We start from the raw sequence: 24,594 nt of genomic DNA, 5'->3' as shown, positions 1-24,594 counted from the left end.
TTTTAGATACTATTTTGAATCTGTGACCTCGAGTCACCGACACACCCACCAGTGGAAACAGTTTTTCCCTTTCTAACCTATCAAATCCCCTCATGATTTTGAAGACCTCTATTAGGTCTCCTCGTAACCTTGTCAGAGGTCCTGGCCTCTGGATGAGATTTTAAATTGAGGTCCTGTCTGCCTGTTCAGATGAATGTTAAAAATCTCATGGACTATTTGAAAAGAGAAGGGAGTTTCTCTCCTACCCAAAAAATTTGGTCATTCATCTCGTATTTGTTTGTGGGTCATTGCTGTGCACAAACTGGTTGCCATGTTCACCCATGAAGTACATGGTCCTTACACTTTACGGTGCATCCTGTGAATTGCTTAGAGGAATCCTCTTGACATGAAAGCCACCATATTAAATGCAAGGATTATTATTAATAAGTGCCCCTTTAAGAGAATGGTGGCTATGTTATGGTTAAGGGCAGATACTGCAAAAGAAAAAGAAAATTAATGAGTGTTTAGTCCCTACCAAAGGGAGAAGATATTTAAAGACTGTTAAAGATTTAAAATGCAAGATTCTAATTCATTGTCATTCATGTTCATTTTACATAATTCAATTTATTCCTATAAAATGATAGTTGTACTTTGAAATGGATTCCAGGGAGAAAGGAATGATTACACTGCTCAGCTCTTAAACTGCATAATGATTATTTTTGACAGCCTGCATTCTAGTCTAGATGATCATCCTATATATAGAAATACTTTGATGTATTTTGACACTACGCAAGTCAAGCCCATTGACCTATAATTTATTCAAAATTAGAATTACATTAACCACCCTCCAGTCTAATAATGTAATACCTTCTGTTAAATACTGTAGCTTTGGACTTTTAAAAAATCAAACTGTCCTTTATGAAGACTGTTTCAGATGTGCATAATTATATTTATAGCCAGATTCAACTTCCAGAAGTATGTGGATGATACACAAATCTATTTTTCTTGTCACGACCCGTTTTACCGATGTGCTTGTCTGACATCAAGGGCTGGATGACAGTCAACTTTCTGCAGCTGAACATGGACAAGATGAAAGCCATACTCCTTGGCTCCCGTCACACCTGTGGGTTGAACTCCTTAACCTCCCCTTTCTATTCATCAGACTCACCAAACTTGTACGCAACCTTGGTGTCAGGTTCGTTTCCCAGTTATCCTTCCTACCCCACAATTGCTCCCTGACTGGTTTCCTCCATCTCCACCACAACGCCTGCCTTTTCCCCTGTCTTACGTCAAATGCTGCTGAAACTCTCATTCATGCTTTCATCACCTCCCAGTTTTTCCAACACATTTCATGCCAATCTCCCTGGCTACACTATAAATGAGGTCCAAATGATACATAACCTATGTCGTCACCTGCACCCCAATTACCCCAGTTGTTGCCAAGTACCACAATTTCCCTGTTGCAGAAAAGAACGATTTAAAGATCCTCACTCCCACTCTCACTTTCAAATCATTCATGCCCTGGCCCCTCCCTACCTGGCACCTGGGAGACAAGACCATTCGAGACTCACAATTTTAGCTACAGGAATGTTTGTCTATTTCCTCATGATGGAGTCTCCTTATCACCACTGCATTCCTTATCTATACTCTCCCCCCACCCCCTTAATGATAATTACTCCACAGTCTCATAGCATTACTCATGGTTGCTTTTTGCTGAGGGGTTGTCCTTGACACAGGTATTCCAATGGACCCATAGAGATCTATGGCACAGAATTGGCTTGATACATGTTTGCTAGGACAACATCCCCAGTAGATCCTTGCATTGTTTCTTGTCTGCTCTGCTGCCCCCTCCCACCACACCCCCTTCCCTTCCTCGCTATCTACCTGCCTGTGGGATGGCCATCTTGTGGAGCGTGTGGGCCAGGAAAACCTTAGTCTCCCATATATGACAGAGAGCACCCAGCTGTTTCTCAACAACGTTTAGCTTGAGGGCACACACTTGAGCACATTTCATACATATGTAGCTGACCCCAGGACTCGAAGAGATCAGAATCTCCCATTTTCCACGAAAAACAGGCATCAACTCGCTCTCCATTACTCTTTAACAATTGTCCTGACATCTCCTCAGTCCTCTCTCAACAGACCCAACTTTCACCACTCTGCTTCAAGACCATTCTGCTTCAGCCATTCTCTTGAACTGTTTTTATTTCACTATATTGGAAGATCTACTGAACTGTAAACTCCTGCTATAGCAAATCGCCTTATAATTGGATCAGACTGAATCATGAATTGCTTTCAATATTGGCAAGCAGAAGTTGCAATTAGCTCATCCAATGCAGTTTGCCAATATCAAAATTCCATCTCATTGTTACTAGGGACCTGGATAAAGGGCAAAAGTTGTTGATGTGGTCACTTGCCTGAAGGAGAAGCCCAAAAGACCTGCTTCACGTTTGCTTGATGATGGCTTGTTCCGGTAGCAGGAATTAGACATTGTCACAGAAGCTTAATTTTTTGAGCATCAACCGTGAGATTTGGTAGATCCATGCAGTTTTCCTTTTTAATGCTGATAACATTAATTATGTGTCTAAAAATATCTTCCTGGACTTGGTAACTGGTTGAATTAGTTCCAAGGAAAGATGTCGCATGAAACCTAGTAGACTCACAATGGTGCATGGCACTGTTCATCAGAAGCTTTGTTCTCAAGCCAAAGCCCTAATGAGTAAGTCCTAACAGGGCAAGTATTGCAAACATTTTTGTAGCACTCAACTGGCTCATTATCTGCTTCAGAAGCTCGACATGCTCATTATTGTAAGTGTGTCATCCTTATTTTTGTAAGAGCTAACACACCCTCATGTCTTACAATATGATTTGGGAACGCCTGGCTGATAGGAACTGGTAAATAAAATTTCATTAACCTTTTGTTAAACATTGTTTACTCCTGAATTTTATGAAAAAAGGAATGTTACCTCGGGCTTCTTAATCATTGAAAGTTCAGACTCAGGAATGGTCAAACAGATCTTTTGATCACATTCCTGTTAAGTTTAAAAAAAAAATGCCTTTGGGGTGATCCCATACCTTCCAACAATGAGTTTCATAAAAATAGTAACTTTTGTTTGCATTCGATTGCTTTTCCTCTGATTTGGTGTATGCTCTAACATTTTGTTTGTATATCTATAGTATATAGAGACACTTTAATTATAGAAATCTGCCATTGACCTACCCTGGCATGTTCTAAATGGAATCATCTTCAGGATTCAAACCCACTTCTACCTTTCCTTCCCTCATTTAATAACAATCTTTGTGTTGAACCTCTAAATTAGTTGCTCATAGGGTGAGCCAGTACAGGGATTCTCCAAAAATATACTGTATATATTTCCTTACCATTTTATAAATTTATGGAAACCTGTAATAACAATTCCATGTCAGTTTATAAGAAAGAGAAAAAAGTGAGCAACTAAATTCTGAAATGAATGAAAGAAAATAAGACAATGCAATAGGACGAACAAGGAAATCAGAAAAATGGGATAATATACAGTGAAGAAGAAATGACACATTGAAATCACAACAATTACCAAATCAAAATGGGCCCCTTTTTATAATAAATTATTATTTTACAAGCACGTACTAAGTTACTGCTTGAAAAATATTAAGTATTTGGTCACAGAATTTCAAATAGCGAATATGAAGCAAAGTTCCATACTTCCAGCATGTCTCTGAAACATGCCCTTTGAGTACGAATAGTACTAAAATTTTGATATTCAAATAAACATCATAAGAATTATTCTGTTTTATTCATTTTAGTGGGTACAAAAAAGCACAATTTCTTACACAGTACAATGTTAATAATATTTATAACATGTTTGACCCGTAGCCTTTGTTTTGACTATACATTGTAGACTGAAGTGTAAACTAACATTCCCCTTGAAGTTAGACAGGTGCAGACTGGCAGCTCAAACAATGCAATAATTTTGTAATGAATGAAATGGAAACAGCAAACAAGAAGACAATAATGTGTTATTTTCTTCCTTATAAAAGTCTTTTGTTTTTATATTTTACTAAAGATGATGGCATTTATTTTCCTCTATTGCAACGGAATCTTCCCTAAATGGTTAAAAAAGAATTTTATTTTCCACTACTGATTTTTTTTATTAACATACTTTAGTTAAAAAGCAAGCATTTTATTTTGTTCCTTTTCAAAGAAAAACATTTTTTTTACAAGAAAAGATAACATTTGCAGTAATATTTTCACAGATTTTACATATTTATTACTTTCCTCCGTGGTTGAGTGATTTGTTTTTCCAGTATAAGTGGTTCGCTCCCCTTTTACTCTATGGATATTCTGAAATTTAGACGCAGGCTAATAGGTTCATTGTCTGTTGTTTCATAATGTACGTCAAAACAAAAGCCAAGTTTAATTTCTTCTAGCGATGGGTTCTTCATATCTTTCTACTAGCAATGAATCCCTTTATTGGCACATATCTCTGCAAAGGTTTTCGGTTGTGTTGTTCATGTTTTCTGCAACCCTGACAGAAGTTTTCTGATGTTAAATCAGAATTGGACTGTTTTGAAACCAAGCTCATGCACACTTTTTCCTGATGATGATCCCTTTCAGGGAGCTCTTCTCCCACTCTCTCTTCACATTAAACGAGGAACCTCACGATGATCTCACAGTCTGTGCTGTTTTACCATTAGTCCCCGACACTGCTTTGTATCTTTTTGTTTTAAGGCACTCAGATAGTATTTGGTTTTTATGGTAGATCCGATGCTACTATAGCCAATCCTGGATTCTGTCTAATGGTAGGAACGGTGTGCACAGCCTTTGGGCAGTCTGGAGTTAATACACGGCCATTTTCTCCAACACTTCCAGTAATGGATAATCTGGCTTTGTTTCTCATGGCTTCTGAAAAAGTCAGCTGGATTGCAAGAAGAAAAAAATAAAATTACTGCATATTCCTAATCTGTCATAAGCAAAAGCACAATGAACACCAAAATGTCAATTTTAACTAAGGCATAAGCAGCAGAACACCATAACATCCTCTTAATATTTTCTTTTATGGCCACAGCTCAATATATAAGCAAGCATTTCCACTGGACAGCAAACACCAACACTTCATTACAAGATGCACCACCCACTATATTTGGCCCTAAGTCCTACCCCTAAATTTTAACACTTTCGGTTCCATATACGTTGTAACCTTCTCTATATGTTGCTAAATTCTGGGTATTCTGCGAGGAACTTGGATTAAAATTCTTTGTACTCTTTGCCACCTTCATTCTCTTCGCCTCTGCTCTGGACTTGTAACAGAATTCTACCAAAGCCACGAGCATTGCCAAACCAAGGCCTCCGACCAGAATATAGAAGACTCCAGCCACGTTGCTGAGGCTCAAAGCGCTCGTCTTGTCCTAAGAAAACACAAGGCAAACTGATTAGATTTCTGAAAAGAGTATTTCAGTAATATATAGAGGACAAAACAGTAAATGTGCTAAAAAGCTACAGCTACAGCAAACAAAAGTCACAATTCTTCAACAAACAGATTCAACGTACAATACAATGTAGATGTTGTAACTAAATAGCTCAGAACATATTGCAACTATTTTACTACCATTATGCTACCTCAAATAATGATTAATTGCGAGAACAATTTACATACTGATTTAGTGGACATGGTAAGAACACGTTTATTCTTTAAAATATACATTGTTGATTATGAAAGATTGATGATATGAAGAAACTTGCAATTTGTGGGAAATGAATCAGTCTATTAAGACTCGGGGCGGGGGGAGGGGGAGGAGGACGGGGCCTTTCCACAGCAGGTGGAAGTACTCTCTCAAAAGGATGTTATGTGACACAATGACATTTAGTGCTCTACGGCATATGTTGTTACTGTCATGAGTTAGAAGTAGCAAGACAAAATTAGCCTTTTTAAAAAAAAAGGGTTTGCAAAGCAAGTCCTTAGACAATTTTATTTGGTCAAGTGTCTGACACGCGCGTTAATCCCATCGCTATGCTTACGAATATTTAGACCAGACAGAGTTCCACATATGTCTGCCATCTACACATGGGAATTTCCTTGTGTCTGGAATGGACTGCGCATTCTAACACAAAATGAGCAGAGACATGGCATTTTGTGGCATGCATTGTATTCTGCAAAGCTCTTTTAATGAAGGGCAGCCATTCTTTTTGTGCAGGAATACTAAATAGCAATTAGGCGCATTACCTAGTCAGAATGCTTAAGGGGTGTGAGATGTTATCAGTAGACTATTACAATTGCCTTTTTATAATTTGCATGTATTTATTTTTACAGGTAATGAACGGTTATGATAATTCTATGAAGGATTAGTGATGTTTATGATGTACCAGAGAAATATTAACCGTTATTTATTAATAAAAAATGTTGAAATGGAGACATTGAATCTTTACCCAAATTCCATTCCACTAATTCATTTTTTATTAATGAAATGACTGATAATATGTTGTTACCCTTATGCATTACATAGTGCTTTATTCCGGCTGCACTAGCAATGACTTCCTTATTGAAGATAACCAGTCTCCGGTGAGAATGGTCATTGCTCCTTATCGGAAAACTCACGTCCTTGGTAGGGGTGGCTTTGACTGAAGACAAGCAAGGAAAATGGACTGACTGCTCAAATCAATAAATCTATATTACCTGTAGGGACATTAAGGAATTTAATGTGTGTACCTGTTGAGATTCTCTCTGCGCTAAAAATAATTAATGGGACTGAATTCCTAGTCAATACCTACTGATACTTATGAAATTAGTTCATTTCAAATGAGTCAGGGTCTCTCAGCTATTTTAATATATATTTTGTGGCAATATCTACTAAATTATATGGAAAGTTCCAGGAATAAATAATATGAAAACAGGAATTATATGTTAATCTCTGCTTTATTTAATTGAGTGATTCTTTTAGTAATCAAATCAATTTCCAAGTACAAGTCATGACTTGAGTCAGGAAATCTGGAAAAGGCATTCCATTTGGAACTATCTTGCATTATATCTTTAACCCTGTCAGTTATTCAGTATCTTATTTTGTAATGTTTTGTTCTTTAAATTGTTAATCCAATTCTACTGTAATCAGTAACATTCACTGATAAGTTTTAGAAATTGAATCCTGCACTAGTCATCATATGAACTACATATATTTAAACAAGCGTCATTAAAATCAGGTAGAATTATAGCACTGCATTTTATACTGTGTCCCCCAATTAGTCACCAATATGGTGAATCTGAGTCCCGATCTTTACTAAGCAGTGACCTATTTTACAATATGAGGTATCATTACTAGACTATAAATTTAGTGTTGTATGCTGCTATGTAATGTATTACATGTATGAATATATTACATGTTATATCTATCTATACAAAATGATCTGCATTTAAACTCCTAAACTGTTCTGAGAAGATAAGAGTAGGTCCCAAACTGCAGTGACTGACCTTACTTCCAGAGTCCTTGGCTCCACATTCACCTTTATCGTACCACCATTTGTTTTTCAGCTTGTCTAAGATGCCTTGCTCACTGAGTTTCAAAACTGCAAGGTTTACGGGAACTCTTCACGTGGAAAATAACATAAATAACATTATATATGTTATTTTATGTTATTCAATTAAAACCCACATAGAATTTATTTGCAAAGTGATAAAGCAAAGCCCCAGCAGGTGTTATGCTGCATCAGTCCTGAGTATAGAAGTAGACATGAATCTGGGGCCTGCTGTATCGCTTCAGGTAACAGGCACATACTGCTAGGAGGTATTCACTTGAATAATAGTGAGTGCACTTACTGTAAAGCCAGAAATATTGGCAAGAAGCATTTAAAATTTAAAAGTTGTTTAAGTTACATCATCTTAGAGAACTACTAAAGCAAAAGTTACATGGAGAATTTCCCAAAGCATTGCTTTGTTCATCAAAAAAGGCGAAGATTTCTTCTTTTGACAGTACTTACGTTATCATCTTGCAATTCTCGGTTAAAATAATGAAAGCTTCTTCAAGGTGTTTCAACTGCTGCTGGATGATAAGACTTACTGTGGAGCACATTTATTACTCTTAGCAGACGTGCCAGTTACTTGTACACTGTTACCCACTTGTGGTGACATTGAGGCTAACCTTGGAGTCACCTCCCCCGCTGCCACACTCTCCTTTGTCGTACCACCATTTGTTTTTCAATTTGTCCAAGAGTCCTTGTTCATTCAGTTTTAAAACTGCGAGGTTAACAGCATTTCTTGAAACAATAAAACATATTTGTAAGAAAGTGAAAAGCTATTAAAAATTGAAGATGGGCGAGGACAAGTAACGGGCTCCTATTGTGTTCCATGTTAAATGACCCTCTCATTGTCATTTGGATCTTTGCCTTCAGCTGTATTGTATTGATTAGCTCTTCCTATGAACTATTCAATGCATTTAGACACTTTGCTGCAGCAACTCTTGTTGGATCACCATTGTGTCCACTGAGAGGGTTATTTAGAAAAAGGTGCAGTAACCACTGCTCAATATGGAACAAAGCTCTTGAATAACTGAATAGAAACCAGAAAGTTAAAGAAATGCAATAAATAACCATACATTTTGCCTTTTGATTCAGAGGGTTAGCATATCCTCTGACCAAATAATGTGACATTCTAATACTGTCCTGGATTGTCCTGAGTTACTGTCCAATTTGCAGCTGAACGAGGTTCCCTAAGTCGTCAGGACTACAATAAAAAAAATTGCAGATAAAGAATTAAAGAGTAATTTGGCCAAATCGTTCTTTTCAAACCTATTAAAGTGGTCCAATGTCACATCTCTGTCAGCGAATGTGGTAAAGCAGACATCAAATGATACCCTGAATCATAATATTCCATTACTTAATAATACTAACAAAAATAATACAATAATAATCTATTATAATATTAATATTATATATTATAATATCCGGAATAATAATTGTAGCAACATGTATTGCTAACAAACCCAATCTAAAAGTAACCATTTGCAACGTATTCCTCTTTTGCTAATAAAACCATAAACACAATTTCACCAGGTCCGGCATGTCCTTCATCCACTGACTTTAAAGATTGCCCCTTTCCCCTGAGTAGTCAGCCGAGTGCCAAGCATGTAATAGACAATCCCAATACCCTGATTGTCCAGAGTCCTGGGACGTCTTTCCGACGTGAAGGGCGCTATACAAGTATAAGTTGTTGTTGTTGTTAGACCTACTGCTATGGGGATTGTGGACTTGACCTGAAGACAAACTTGCATTTGTTCAGAAGCCACAAAGTGATAAGTGAAGGTGCGATATGTTGAAATGATGCTTTAATCATAACTGACAAAAAATGTGTCTTTGGGTTTATTGTGCTGCAGGGTAAATGCAGAAATGTTAAGGCTTAGCTGCCCTGGCCAGGCCATTGCAGTTTTAAAAGTTGTGTAGAGTAGAACTTTCCTGAAGGGCTAGTGGGTAAAAGCATCGTTTGGTGCTGCACTGAGCCATACAGATTGCTGGTTCAATTTTTGGTCTGCACTGAATTGCCTGAATTCAGCAAGGGGAACTGATAAGGCATAATAATTGGCTTCAACAAGCCTGGCCTGGGGAGGGGAAGATCAGCCAGGGTTACTGATGCTGTTTGCTTGCCAGGAAGTGTACATTAATAGAAAGAAAATCGAGTCAAACCCCTGTGGGAAGAGTAGTACCGGGAAAAAATTGGTGGAGAAAAATGCTTTTGACATCACAATAATACACCAAATTACAAAATTACTCAAATACTATTATAAAAAATACACTGCTATCACACACTTATTAGGCATTGATATAAAGCAATGTCTAATATTCGTTCCAGTGCAACAAAAGTCTGGTAACTCTGATTAATTAATCTATTTTTGAACTGTGGGAATATGCATACTATATCTGCAAAATAATTCTCTGTATAAATTGAAATACAGAATAGCAGACACTATTTTATAGACCTTGTAAAAGCAACAATGGTAAAGCCTACATCTGAATAATTGGGAAATATTCTAACTAAAGTTGGGTGGCAATAGAGAAAACCCACCTTATATTCCTTTACTCAGACTAAATATACTGTAGAATTAACTAGTATTTGTTGAACTATCTTTGTTGGAACATGTATTAGGCTTCAGAAAAACTCTGAACTGTCCATCTCAAGATATCCTCCCGACATATTATAATAATAATAATCCTTGCATTTGACGTCTTCTAGACGTCTCAAAGTGCTTCACAGAATATACTGTAAAATGGATTGACTGTATATATTTGTGGGTGAAAAATAATAATTATTATTATCCTGGTACAATCCCACCCGTGCTTTCTGTATTCTCCAGAATTAACAGGGTGAGACATCTTAAACCTTATTAATTTTCTTTTGATTTAGAAAAACAATCTCAATTAGAAGGGAAGAAATAAAAAGAAATGACAAAAATTAGAATACAAAGAATTGACTTGCAGCAGATAGCTAAGTTAGGATTTCGGAGCTTGCTGACTCTAAGAGTTACTAAGATGTGGAACCACTAGTATCTCTTGAAGCTGAGTCAATCACAGCATTTAAAAGGAAATCAGATAACCATTCAAGAATAAGATATAAAGAGGGTTTAGATAAAGAGCAAGGATGTGGAGTTAAAGTGGTTAGCTCAAGCAGGGAGCTAGCATGGCAATAGCATGAATGGTTTCTTTCTCTTTCTGAAATGTCTACTGTTCCATAAATTCCACTCTAAAACATAGGACATTTGATTGGGGTTGGCTTTCATTAGAACTTATATATGATTGACTATTTCTGAATTAGACGGGTAGGAGCTACAAAACATAACTGCCCCAAAATGTTGCATGCCTTAAATTGGATATTCCTAAAACATAATAGTCAGCAGTTTAACTTTAAACTCACCATCAGGCCTTCCTTGTGTTTATTTTTGCTTTACTCAATACATTTAAAGGTTAAAAGTTTAATGCACAATTCTCTGAACTTGCACCAAACTCTGTGTGCAATTCCATTGTGGAAGCAGAAGTACTGTATTGTAGAGACAACTGATAACAAAATGGAATTGGTTTGCTTCCCATAGCCCTCACAGCAGTTTTCAATGTTACTATATTTGTTAACGTTTACCTGCATGTTCGAACTTATGAAATGAAATCTCGGACATACCATGTTGACACAAAATAAAAGATACAAAAAAAGGCATCAGGGAAGGTGGAATACTATAACAACGCAATGATATATTGTTATACTATCCCACCCACCTTAATGGGGAGCTCTTAGGTGTTGCCACTCCATATCCTTTGGAATCCAGGTTGCCTCCTACTTTCATTGTGTCACATGGCTTCCTCTGCTCGATATACTCATTCATGGTGGACTCCAGGAGGAATGCGAACTTGCCCTTGGATTTACGGACCCGTGCCACACCCTCGGCAGTGGTTTTGGTGAAGACAGATGGTTCTGCTGATTTCATGTAGGCCCACATTTTCTCATAAACTGCTATTTTGGATCTCTGAAAAAGAACATCCATCAAACGTAGAGAACATGGGGCCTTATTGTCGATCATTGGCTTCATTTCACTTTCTCAATTTGTACACCTTCTCCCTTGCTCGAGGACGTGAACTGCAGAGTTCTGAATAATCTGCAGCCTGTGGAGGGAGGAGCTGGGAAGTCAGTAATGGGCGTGTCAGAATATTCAAACCTGGACATGATGAAAGCATTAATGAGGGTCTCGGCAGCCTGGGAGGAGAGGTAGTGACAGATACAAGCAATGTTGTAGAGGTGAAGGAAAGATGAATGGGTGTAGGGCTTGAAAGATGGTTTGAGATCAACAAATCAGCGAGATTCTGCACCAGCTCCATGAGATGGAGTGAGCATCTGTGCAGGTCGATGCGGTGAGTGCCGGAGGTGAGAAGGTGTTGATGAGAGACAACCATGTGAACCTCAGTCTTATTGACTTTTCAATTGAAGGAAATTACAGCTCTTCTAGGACTTGTTGTCTGACAGGCAAATCGGTCAGAACAGCAGTGGTCTGCGAGTCAAGGGAAGAGGCAGAGAGATCAAGCTGGGTGTCATGCCCATACATACAGAAATGAACCCATGGATGAAGCTGGGAGTCGATGTGTCAATAGACTCTCTATCCTCCAGGGGGTGGGGGGGGGGTGCGAAGAGAGTGACTTGTCCCAGCAGTAATCTGCCCTTCCTCTCCAAGTTAATGGAGCAAGCAGCAAGCTGTCAGGCAATCTTTCAATGGTAAGACAACACTTTCAATGGCAAGCTATGCGGTTTTAGCTGGTGAAACTCCAGCCACATTCTGGGGACCTCAAGCATTGGCTCTTGTCAAACTGGGCCTAGTCTGGTCTGGAATTCAGTAAGCAGGATGCATCCTTCCAGGAGAGAGTGAGCATTCAATTCTAGACACAGAGAGAATGGAATCTATGTGTAGGTGGCATTCGTGTGTGGAACTTTCAGTCTGGTTTTGCATAGTCTTATGCATGGTGATAGGATTACCAAATAAAAGGAAGACTTACCCTGAAAAATTCTTTTGTCGAACCCGAGTCCAGTGTTCCATAGGCAATCTCTGTTTGCTTTGAAAGATCTTCAGCACTTTCGATAGGAGAGACCATTCGCTCTACAGTCAAGAAGGCAGCGAGATTGGCCGTGTAGGAGGAAATTATAATCAGAGTGAAGAACCACCAGACTCCTCCAACAATACGTCCAGACAGAGATCTAAATATGTAAATAAAAAAAACAGGTCTTAAGTTATATTGTGAATTAGCTGAACAGGTTTTAAATGATATCCTGTATGGCACTACTAAATCAGAAAATCACAGAGGCCAAACGATTAGAACCATAGACTTTTTTTTAAACCTCTCTAGACTCTTTACTTAAAGATTAAGAGGTTTGAAATTCCACCAGTAGTGGCCTGTACACCATTTTGTCTTAAAATTTAAGATTTTGCAAAATTATGGAAAATTCTTACATTAAGACAAAATCTGGGAATCAATTCATTTTGGGGTGGGTGGGGTGGGGATCGGCTTTCAAATCGAACCTGAATTTAAGGATTTTCCTCAATTCTGCATAATCTTACAGACGAAATGGAATTTCAGGCCTAAGTTTGTCAAATTCAAATCTGTTCAAGAAACCAAATAATGCTTTGGCTTTCCCATTAACTACTCAGAAATTCCTTCAGAAAGATTGTTTTGATCATACAAGTTACGTTAGTTCTGGATATTACAGGCAGTTTTCTGGAGGTCGTGTCAGAAGGATTTTGGAAAGCAATGAGGTTCCACTTTCCATTCATTTGAATCAAGTGTTTGCCTTGGCCTTTTCCTCTATAGATCCAGGACAGTCAGCACAACAGAAAACTTAATGTGTGAATGGGAACCAGCGTCTTTGGAGCAGCAGCACAATGCAAAAACATGTCTCTATTGCACTGACAGAAAGAACTTGCTGATTATCATTGAAACAGCCACATTCTGTTGGAGTGCTATGCATTTTAGTTTCCAGATCAGAAACTATAGCTAATATGGTAGTATGATTTTTTAAAAAAAAACCTTAGCAATGCCACTAATCTTGATCTCCAGGCTGAAAACAGGGTGTTCTGTAACGTTGAATTTGTATCCTGCCTAAATTGATCAACATAACAGATGAGTCTGTAACACATTAACACAGTGGCTGCTCAACATATAGTGCAAGTACACACACAGATAGTGACACTCAAGAAACAGTATTAAAGCGACAGTGTCCCTTACAATGGGTTTACTTAGGCTCTATTCAAACACCTCCATACTTTGAGATCAACCCAATTTTTGCCAAGTGTCGACTTCAGAGGAAAGTGTTTTAACATCATTTTATCTTTAAATAATTGTAGGAGTTTCTGTAAAAATTCATTTCGAGATGGAAGATATAGCATTAGAAATGCTTCTAAAATATTGTATTCTATCAAACATAATAACCAACACTAGCTTCACTGCAAGTGCTTTGTAACTTTGCGTAGAATATTTTTTCCAAGAATCTTGTCAGTAAGTACTGGCATAGATAGTAAGCAACTAGCATAGTAAAATATTTCTATTGTGTTATATGTGTAATACAGTACAACATTACTAAAAGAGTGATTTACAAATTGCAGTAGAGGAATGTTATGTTTAGCTATAAGTCAATGAGACAGAACACTGCTGCTTTAAATTGTAACTTTCCTGAAAAGACAGTGTTATCCAGACAGTTTTGATGGTGTTCAGTTACTTATTGAAAATAAGGAAATTAAACTGTAATGTAAACTCACAGCACAATAAAGGAGGGAGAGAAAGACAAAAGACAGCAAAAAATAATGATACAAGTAACCAAAATATGAAGATATGGTACATATCAATTTATTGATAAAATGGACATACAGAGATACAGAGAACAACAAAACAATGCACACCAACATGTACAGATAGTCACACTAACATTTCCTTAAAGACGCAGACACAGCATCTTACACAGACTACAGGAACATTTCTGCCTTATGAAATTCAATCTGAAGTATTCACCTCAGCTTTATAAAAAGATGGTTACATTTGATAATGTGTGTGGCACCTTTCACCAGCATTTTCTACATTATACTCGATTTCAACAGAACCAAATCATTGATTAATTTGATTTTTTTTATGCCATTTGACTATCAGTATACACTATCGCAATACGCTCATTTATAAGTTGATTAAAATCATTCCAAAAATTGGTTAGAACTTTGTAGTTGGGTATAAAGTACACAAGCACGTTTAAGGAAAGGGAAAGTTAATTGGATTTAAGGTTATTGCTTTGTCAGCCATTGGAATAGCATTCACTACTGGATGCTGTATTCCATTTACACGCTGGAGACCTGAAGGGCAGAATATTAACTGGAAGTCTTTCTTGGCTGCCACCTGTTTTCGCTGCTCTTGGCAAACCTGTAGCCGAGTAAGACAACCACAGTTTTAAGATCTTACTAACTGCACAAGCATCACAACTCTCTGTCTGTGTTTCCTTATGCTTAAAAGTGGTGCCATGTGTCACTGAATATGCAGGAAACATGGTTATTTGAGATCTGGCTGGCTTTCAGAGCATTGACCAAGCATTTTTCACAACTGATATTATTGGGCATTACCATATTTTTCTGAATGAAACTACTCTCCTTTCGAAGCTCTGAAAATTGCCTGCAAACTGAGGTACTAGGAGCTAGTTCAGCATCTGAAACAAGTTCTGAAAGCCTTTTCCTGCTTTCCACAGATAGTGTGATTGAGACTGTCTGAACTTGCCTTTTAGACGCACAAGCTTCAATATGAGTTCAGGGACATTTAATCACAGATCTCTGCCAGTCTTAACTCTGGTAGTTTAACAGGATGACATCAATTGAGCTGAAGGGCCTTCTTTATCTGAACCAAGCTTGTTACGTTAACCCTATTTCATGTGTGAGATGTGTATAAAAAAAATTCCCAACCTGATGTGCAGAAAACAATTTGTTGAATATTTCCCTCCCCTTCCAGATTTAACGATACACTACTGAATATTTTCAGGACAACTCCACAAAACTAGTCTATAGATTACAGTATTATCTGCTGTGCAATGGCACAACAACCAATGGTGATCTTCGCTTCACTTTATCACATGGCAAATTAAGTTTTGAGGCTTTGTTATCTATTTTAGGCATATTAATGCGTACAATTTATCCTCATGTTATATGCAAACAATGTTTGTACAATGTGATGCAACAACAAGGGCAAATAGGAGCCCTGTGGACACACATCTGGTGGTACAAAGACGTAGGACATTAAGTGTGATACCATCAATGAATTGGAGTATCAAGGTGTGGGGGACTGTAACAAATCGAACCTTGTTAAGTGGAACATTATGCTGTTGTTTTGCTATGCATTTTGCCTATGATAGAAAACTACTGAACATTGTACTGCTGTGAAATTTTGTTGATGATTTTACTTGTATAACTTTTGTAACCTTGCTAGAAATGAGTAATGTTTCTTTTCCTTATCTAGTGTCCTTGCTTTTGTCTGGTGCAGTTATGTAGAAAGGGGATGTGTAACCAGATGGTCTTGGTATGCAGAAGTAAGACAAAGAAACAGTGCCTGTGTATGATAACTAGGTGGCCTTGCAGTTATGATTGAATGAGTGGTAAGTTATGAATGTAGTAAACAAGTTGGGCATAAATAAAGCTCAGAATAGCTGCTGTTTGAGAACAGACCTAGGAAAATAAAAGCGCTCAAGCAACTGCAGCTCTTGTTCTCTGGATTAGGTAACTATACCTTTTCTATACATTTGAAATACTGTTAACAAATCATTAAACTAAATTGTTTTCTGTGAGCTTGATTATCTGGTGTTCAGAACCATTGGACTCAATCTTTAGAGTCAGCATCATGAACTGATAGGACAAATATTTGTTATCTTCTTCTATTTGGGTGAAGGTCAGCAGTGCCATGAATGGAACATTTCTGGGCACTTTGCATCTGGTAGCATTTTCTTTGCCTCTTAAGTATGTACAGTGTACATAGTGCTCTGTGCTACTCATACTACATAGCCTTACTGCCCTACACTGCGTGACATTTCCAAATGGCAAGCACACACAACTGTTCTGTTCTGAGAGTATCACATAGCTGGAGTAGCAATTTCATTTTGGAGGTCTCACTGTCTGCTTCTCTTACATGCACCATAAAGACTGTGCGTACAACTAAGTAGTGCACTGCACATAACTGACTCAGAGTTATTGTGCTGCGTTAACAAAAATAACTCAGGATGGGCCAGCAAAGAGAATTATAATGACTTAGTTTGTAGCTTATGGAGAATGATATTAAACTGACTATTTTCTGTGAATAATGAACAAATTAGCATTTGGAACACACAGTGGGGAACATCATCTTCCGCTGATGTCTAATATTGGCTGCAAAATACTGAATACAAATCTTGTTTATATACTGGAAAGCTTTGCACAGGGTTTGCAAAAGAACTTGTGGAGAAAAAGACCTTGCAAATGTCGCTGAATGCCAGAAAAAGTACCTTAGATCCTAAAGTTTGCATATACTGTATGTCAAACTGACCCATGGTAGATCGGCAAATTCTGGCTGGAGCTGAGGTCTCACGGGTTGATGTAATATACGTGGGGTTCCGTAAAGAAAACACACTTTGCATCCCAAGGTGCTTTTTCTATGACATTTGTGCTGCTGTTTTCTTCACTCCGCCCCCCTTTTCCCAGAGAAGGCAATTTCTCCCAGTATCCTGGTCAACAACAACAATCCTCCAGATAAAATTGGCCATTCACTTCATGGCTATTTGTGAAACACTGCTGTGCTCAAATTGGCTGCCACATTCGCTTACAAAATCCACAGTCACTACAAAATCCTGTGAAGCACTTTGAGACGTTTTGATGATTACTATTATCATAAATGAACGAGAAATGCAGACTTTGAGGTTACCAATTTAAAAAGAGAATAAGCTTTGAAGGTAAGGATTTAAATGGAGAAGGCAATCTGTGGTGACAGTCTCCTACCACACCAACTAATAAATAGCCAATCAGCTGGTTAGTTTAAAGACAATTCATGAACTGTGTCCATTTATTAATAAAAATCAGCCACTAAAATTACAGTTGATATCAACACTGCTATTTAACTGCTTGAGTAAAACTAATTAAAATGGAAAGAACTGGCCTAATTAATCTGCTGTTTACTCAAACGCCTATGGGATGGAAATGTCTTTTGAGGATAGGACAATTAATTGGAACCTGATTGCTGTTTGATTAAGAAAACTATAGCCATTGAGGATGTATGGTAATGGGAGAATGTTTCAAAAGGTAAAATGTTCAGACTTTATTGTAGTAGGATCACCACCAATAAAAAGAAGCAGCCATATGGAATGTTTAGGGAGGCCAATTTAATACTAGTGAGCGTTTGCTATGCTTGTCAGATCTCTTAAGCATAGTGAATAAAATAAGCAAATAACAGCCTTCACAAAAAAAACAACAGGCATTGATTAACCATTCCCAATCATTAATAATCCATAATACAGCACTCTCACTGCCAAAGCCTACACTTCCCTTTCCAATGCAGTTCTACACAAAAAAAAATTACATTAACAATCCCTCTGGGAAGAAGATAACTCCAGGGTAGCACTCTGATGCAAGACATTTGGACTATTCATGCATTGGCTGACGAGTTTACCATCAAGTGCAACACATTCAAACCTAAACCTATCCTCAATCAATGTTCACAAACAAACTTTCCAGCAGGGGGCACTAGATATTAACTAGAAACATAAACCCGGATTGATTTTTTCCCTTCTCCTGAGCTCAGGAATACCATGACTGACCGAAGAGCTTCTACTTACATTCCCATTAAAATCAACACACTCAATGCAGGCTATTAAAATGTTTTCAGTCTTTACGATTTAGTACATTTCCCACTGAGACACAGGGAGAGCCTATTATTGCTTCCTTTTCTCATGACTCGTTCTTGCTTTCTTCTGTAAAGAACCAGTAGACAGTAAGTCTCAATACCTATCCAACTTAAGCAATCTGGGATCATATCACAAGCGAGTGCTTCAAAAACTACTCCACTATCTCTCACCCCTACCTTTGTCACCAAGTTCCTTCCATTCCCCACAGTCAGATATTAATCAAAAATACGGTGGCTAATTTTCATCCACACTATTAGTCCCTTTTTATATGCAGGAACAGATGCAGTTCATAGGCACCCTCACCAGAAATAAAAAAAGAAATAATGTGTGCACCTGCGTCACCCTCTTCTAATAATCTGTGACCTTTAAAATTAGCCAAAGTTATGAATCTGCATTATTTAACTAAATTAGACCTTTATTTGTATAACAACACCACAGCATTGGGCACAGCTGCTCAAAGTGCTCACAAGAGTGTTGGCACTGCACAGTTAGTGGTTGGGAAAAGATGGGGATCAGCCCTGCAATGCAACATTAGCTTCGCAAGCAGCAAGTGAGTGAAACTGCTGCACAGACTACATGCTGCAGGCACTGGTTTAAATGCCCTTCAAGCCGTCCTTCAATTATTGCTGCTCTGCCTATTCAGGGTTAGACTGTCACATAAATGCTTGCCCTCGTATCAATTTAATCGCATTCACAGAACCATTATGTTTCATTCCGAAAGAAAACCGAAACCCTTTCAGCAGATTTTGTTTTAATTTGGTACGCTGATGGATTTGAAGTCGATTCTGAATTGTATTTTTTTTGGTTTAATTTTGATGCGTTGAGAAATTCAGTCCATAAAGAGGTGAGTGTGCTCAGAGCGCATGAGAAAAATCGTCGATGTCATAACTTTATGCATGGCACAAATGTGCAAAGTGCTGCAAAATCTTTATGCGGGCTTGATTTTTGTTTTAAAAGAGCCGTCCATCCCACAGAAGGCTCCGGAACATTTTTAACTATAAAGCCCAAATCTTTCACAACAGGCTGAAGTTTTCAATACACCAATATTAAACAAGCAAAAGAAAAACGAATTCAGTTTTATTCAAATAATCAAATTACGAAACACTTTTTGGGGGGATTACTCTCTTTTTTCTTCTTTGAGAAATTAGCATAATAAATTCTGAGAATATGATTTATTTATCACAGGTCTATCAAAACATCAAAATGCTGCACACAAATGTGTTTCAGGCAAACTCTCTAACCAACCACTCACAATTTCCATACCCCTCTGCAAAACGCTATGATCTTCAACCACGCACAGGTTGAAATCAAACTCAATCCAATACAACCATGGGGTAAAATCAAACACAGCACAATCAACCACAAGGCTGCATCCCACACCTTAAATAAAATGGGAGTGCTGGGCAGAGATCTAGAGTCAAAGGGAAAAGAACAGGCAGCTCACAGCTATTGGCTATTGTGGAACCAGAAGCTACACAATGGTGGATAGTACAACCAGGACCCTGGAATTCACAACATCAAGAGGCTACAGAACAGTAGCTGTTAGCGATAAGCTTGGACCCGTGGAATTTACTTTTCCAGACACTTTACCTGAGGATTGAGTACATGGAAGTTGCAAGTGCTGGAATGAGTCAGGTGTTAAAATACAGGGGTGGTCCACCTCACTGTGGGGAACATGGTAATACGTCTAACATTACACAAAGAGCCTCTATACTAAACCCCACAAGACCCCCCAGAGAAATTGTGATTCATACACAACTTATTACAGCCTTAAGGAAAATGGTGAGAGGTTCTTCACCAATATTATATGACAGTTGGGCACTTTAAATGGGCCAATCTTCTGCTTGGGGATTAAAAGGAAAGACAACATCAAAATCTTGCTCTGCGGTTTCCAACAAAGTGGCAGAAACTTAATATTACTCGCACCCTGGGATTACCTCTAGTTTTCCAGCAGCTAGAGTCTTCCTAATAGTGGACAGCTCACCCAAACTTAAATTTAAAGAGAAACTACCTACCTTCACAAGTCCTCTTTGATCTTCTAGTGTAGGCATCCTCCACACGCTGTGGGAATTCTGTCTTACACCGGCATTGCTGGCACGTCTGCTGGGGAAAAAATCACTAAGCCGACATCCTCTTTACAATATACTGATGTCAGATAACATGCCCACAGGATCCCTCTTGCTCCTGCACCCTATATATGGTCAACCTCACCTCTCAAACAGCAATGTGCTTTGACTGTCAACAGCTAGAGAAAGAAAAACAAAAGCCCCATCGACGAGTGGAGGGTACGGCTGGGCGGTGTGTGGAGGACACCTACATGAGAAGAACAAAGATAGATAATCCCTCCTTCTTCTTTGTTCAGCACCCAACACACACTGCTGGAGACTAGCAAAGTAGTCACTTTATTAAAGGAGGAAGGTGAGCCTCAAGAGGAAGATAAAACTGCAGACGCAAGGACTGCTCTACCAAAGTTAATCCCATTTTGGAAATATCCTGGCAATAATGTTCGATCATAGCACTCAGGCTGCTCCAGGTGCTGCTACACAATAATTGGAAGTGTGTTCCAGATGAGATAAGGCTTTTCAATAACCAATACCTGGATTTCATTCAGCTTCTGTTCAGGGACAAATGCAAGCAGCAATGTTCTCCTCCAGATGAAAAGTGTTACATAGAAAGTTACAACATGTAAGCAGGCCATTCAACCCAGCTAGTCCATGACAGTGATACAAATGGAGAGCACTTGAGTATTGTGCATTATAAAATTGTGCTATATAAATGTAAGTTGTTGTTGAATGTAAATCCAAACTTTGAACAAAAGAAAATTCAGGTGGATTTACTTGCAAAATAGCATTCACAACTCATCTGATTAAATTGTGTTTCCCTCGAGGATCCAAATGGACAAAGGCTGTATAAGGTTGCCATTGTGGCTAACTGAATTATAATTGAACTAGATTTCAATTTAACATTGGCAAGTTGCTAAAGGTCTGATAGCATGAAAAGAACTTCACAAGATAGGGGCAAGATTTAGCAAATGATCCTCCCCCATAGGCTTTACAATTTTATGTTGCTGGACGCTTTCAGGCATCCTTTATTGTATTAAGAACCAAGTGGAACCTGGATGAATCCGGATGGAGAACCTGCTGTGACACAATCCTGAAGGCATTTAGGAAAGCAAGCCCTTCCTGTGATGGAGAGTGATTAGTCTGACACTGTTCAATTACATGGTCAGGCCTTAGCATAGTGGATAAAGCTATCTCGAACCACTTCCTCATCTCCTTCTCCTCTCACATCCTTCTCTCCTCCACCAAGCCCTCAACCATTCTCTACCGCCCATGGAAAAGGCTACTCCCTGAGGCCCTCACATCCTCAAATATCCCATCACTCTGGCCTTCCACCCGTGGAGATCCTGAAGCAGCCGTCCAGCTGCTCCATGATTGCCTCTCTTCCACCTTCAACTCCCTCGTTCCCCTGAAATCCAGGACCATCTCCAAACCCACCCGATCCCCCCTTATAACAATCATCTCCACTCCCTAAAAACCCAAACCCGGCTGCTCGAGCACAGATGACGGAAAACTGGCCTGACAGTTCACTGCCAACTGTGGCTCGAGCATCTCCACAGCTACCGCCATTCTTTGACACACCCAAAAATGGCCTTCTACTCCAACATCATCTTGGAGGCTAAAAACAATCCCAAAGTCCTTTATTCCACCACCCATTACTTCCTCCATGCGTCCCCCTCAGGCCTCCTCAATCTTCACATCCAATGCCAAGTGCGGGGAGGTCATGGAACTCCCTTCCTCACTCCCTTCGCCTCGCCCCCTCTCTTCCTATTTTCAGATCTCAGTTGAAGACCTTTCTTTTCGAACGCGCCGCTGGTCACCTTCCTCCCCCTTCCCCTGGCTCGGCCCTGGGATCCATTACTGTAAAGCGCTCTGAGATGCCATCCGGCGTGGAAGGGGGGGCTATATAAATCCAAGTTGTTGTTGTTGGTCTGGTCGTAATACAGTTGTTCAATTCCATCGTCTTTGAGAATTATGGATTCTGAGGCTCACAAGTGTTTTTATCATACATCAAATTCAGTAAAGGATGAAGTTGTGGGACCTCCACAAAATTTAGAGAACAGGCTCCGTCTCCCCTTCTTCCATAGGGTCATCTGAGGCTGTCACATTAAAACTATGGATGACTTTGTAGTTATTCTTTAAGAACCTTGGAACTCTGATCAGTAGATCCATCAGTGGAAGAACTGTAATTCCTCCTCTACCTCTTTACCACTGATCCAGTCAGGCTTGCACTCCCAGACCTCCTCAGGATGTGGATGTTGTAGGGAAGTGAATTTTAAGATAGTTGTGATAGAAATTCTTGTTGGCACCTTATTATGGTGTGAGTGCAGTCACAAGGTAGTAGACAGAGTTCCTGATGAACCCATATTATTTTTATCATGAGCGATTGTCTCTCCAGGTGGTAGTGAGGCAATCTCCTCATTCTTTTTCTGGTGCTGCAAACTCTCCAGTCTGTGGCAGACTCCAATACCCTCAGGGAATAAAGCAAAGGAAACTTAAAAGTTGAAGGGGAGAGTGAGACCTATGACAGGTTGGTCAGACCTTCCTTAATATGGCAGATTGTTTCTGACAAAGATCTATGTAGATTTGGATCTTTAAAAGAGGGAAGGCTATTGTCAGACTGAGCTTCATTAACAGATCCAGGACTAATTAAGGGCTCTGAAGGACTGTCCAAATTCTGGCGGTAGTGTGTTATTCATAGCATCTGGTGTTATCTTGCTGGTCAGATGTGGTGAGGTACTATTCAGGGGGGATTTGATACCAATGAGCACAGTAAAACCCCCCCCACGGAGGAAGAATGAATGGCATTTGGTGTTTGGTATTGAGGTTCACTTAGTGGTAGTGATAGTTACTAATAGTTTACCAATCTTTCCTGGAGCTGAAGTCAGAGATGACAAACAGTGAATACCTGGCATGTTGAAGAGAGTATAGGGGTAACACACACCCTGAGTCCAGGGGTATCACACAATGTGTTGCGGTAGATTTCATCTTCTTGGAGGGGTTGAAGGCAACGATGAATTAACATGTGTGTTTGCTTAAAGCTTTCCATACAAGGTTTGTGTGGAGTTGGTTAACTGAGAATCCGCTTTTACTGAGCAGGGTCCTTGATGGAACTGGTTGGTACAGGTTGAGCTTGAAATTGTGTTGGTTGGTACAGAATCCTTTAACACTCGGTTTCATTAGGAATTGTGCTCTAAAACCAGTCTTAAGAGGCTTCTTGAATGTCATTTTGTGGCTAGAGAGAGATCAAAGCACTTGTCCTTAGCACTGTGATGGCTTTAAAACAACAGGGACATGAAGTGCTTAAAACCAACCATATTGAGTTTTAGCAGATTCTAAAATTTGTAAAAATAACAATGATTATTAAGAACACCCACAAAGTAAACAAGCAGGAAAATAAGAAAACAGAAAAAGCTTCAGAGACGCACCAAAAATGACATTTTTACGAATGTAAAACAGTACAAAAAATAGAACCTTGATATGAAAAAACAGCTTGAGGTAGATAATTGAGGTGAGAGGAATGGGAACTGCAGACAGTATTATTAATGTTTCTCCAACACCATCCAAACACAACACCACCTAACCTCAGGGAAAAATCAAACTCAGCAGCATTGAAGCACAAGTTGAAATCTTATAGGTACGACAATTTTGCTCTGAAATAAAACCTGATATTAGTAGTGACAGGAAAATTATTTTACTCATTCAGTAGCTACTGCTGATGCATTGATTTGTTGCAGAATATTTTTTCAGGCAATCTGGAGATGAATCAGTTTATCAAAACCAACATCACAGTTAGTTATTGGGCTCCAATGTTAACTGGCAGTAAAACACTTGCTGTAAAAAACAATGCCTTAGAAGACTGGTTTCAAGCCCATATCAGGATTTTGAATTGACAATGTAGGCTGACACTCCAATGCAGTGCTGCATTGTTGGACCTGCCGTCCTTTGGATAGGATGTTAAACTGAAGTCCTGTCTGCCTGTTCAGGTGGATGTTATAGATCTCATCTATTTAAAAACAGAAAGGAGTTTCTCCTGGTGTCCTCATCAACAATCCTTCCGGATAAAATTACTCATTCACTTCATGGCTGTTTGAGGTCATTGTTTTGCAACAATTGGCTGCTGCATTCACCTACAAAATACACAGTCACTTTACTTTACA

The 24,594-nt window shown here is 38.8% G+C and overlaps 1 protein-coding gene across 4 annotated transcripts in view; it reads right to left on the bottom strand.

Annotated features, from left to right (window-relative positions):
- Nucleotides 1–4,155: 4,155 nt before the first annotated feature.
- The window catches only part of gria4a (glutamate receptor, ionotropic, AMPA 4a), a 115,764-nt gene continuing 95,325 nt past the window's right edge, over nt 4,156–24,594 (bottom strand). The window contains exons 12-16 of one of the 4 annotated variants that reach the window (XM_007904431.2): nt 12,485–12,683; nt 11,219–11,466; nt 8,104–8,218; nt 5,248–5,382; nt 4,156–4,892 (exon numbers count right to left, since the gene is read on the bottom strand). In XM_007904431.2, coding sequence (XP_007902622.1) covers nt 4,728–4,892; nt 5,248–5,382; nt 8,104–8,218; nt 11,219–11,466; nt 12,485–12,683 — 862 coding nt within the window. In that variant the 3' untranslated portion in view covers nt 4,156–4,727. Of the gene's footprint in view, nt 4,893–5,134; nt 5,383–7,436; nt 7,552–8,103; nt 8,219–11,218; nt 11,467–12,484; nt 12,684–24,594 lie in introns of all 4 variants that reach the window. The other 3 variants (XM_007904432.2, XM_007904433.2, XM_007904434.2) reach the window with 3 other exon arrangements.

The sequence above is a fragment of the Callorhinchus milii genome, unplaced genomic scaffold (assembly GCF_018977255.1).
Source record: "Callorhinchus milii isolate IMCB2004 unplaced genomic scaffold, IMCB_Cmil_1.0 Scaffold4, whole genome shotgun sequence".
Taxonomy (NCBI): Eukaryota; Metazoa; Chordata; class Chondrichthyes; order Chimaeriformes; family Callorhinchidae; genus Callorhinchus; species Callorhinchus milii.
The sequence above is the reverse complement of the archived record's forward strand: the minus strand, read 5'-3'. Positions and strand labels throughout refer to the sequence as shown.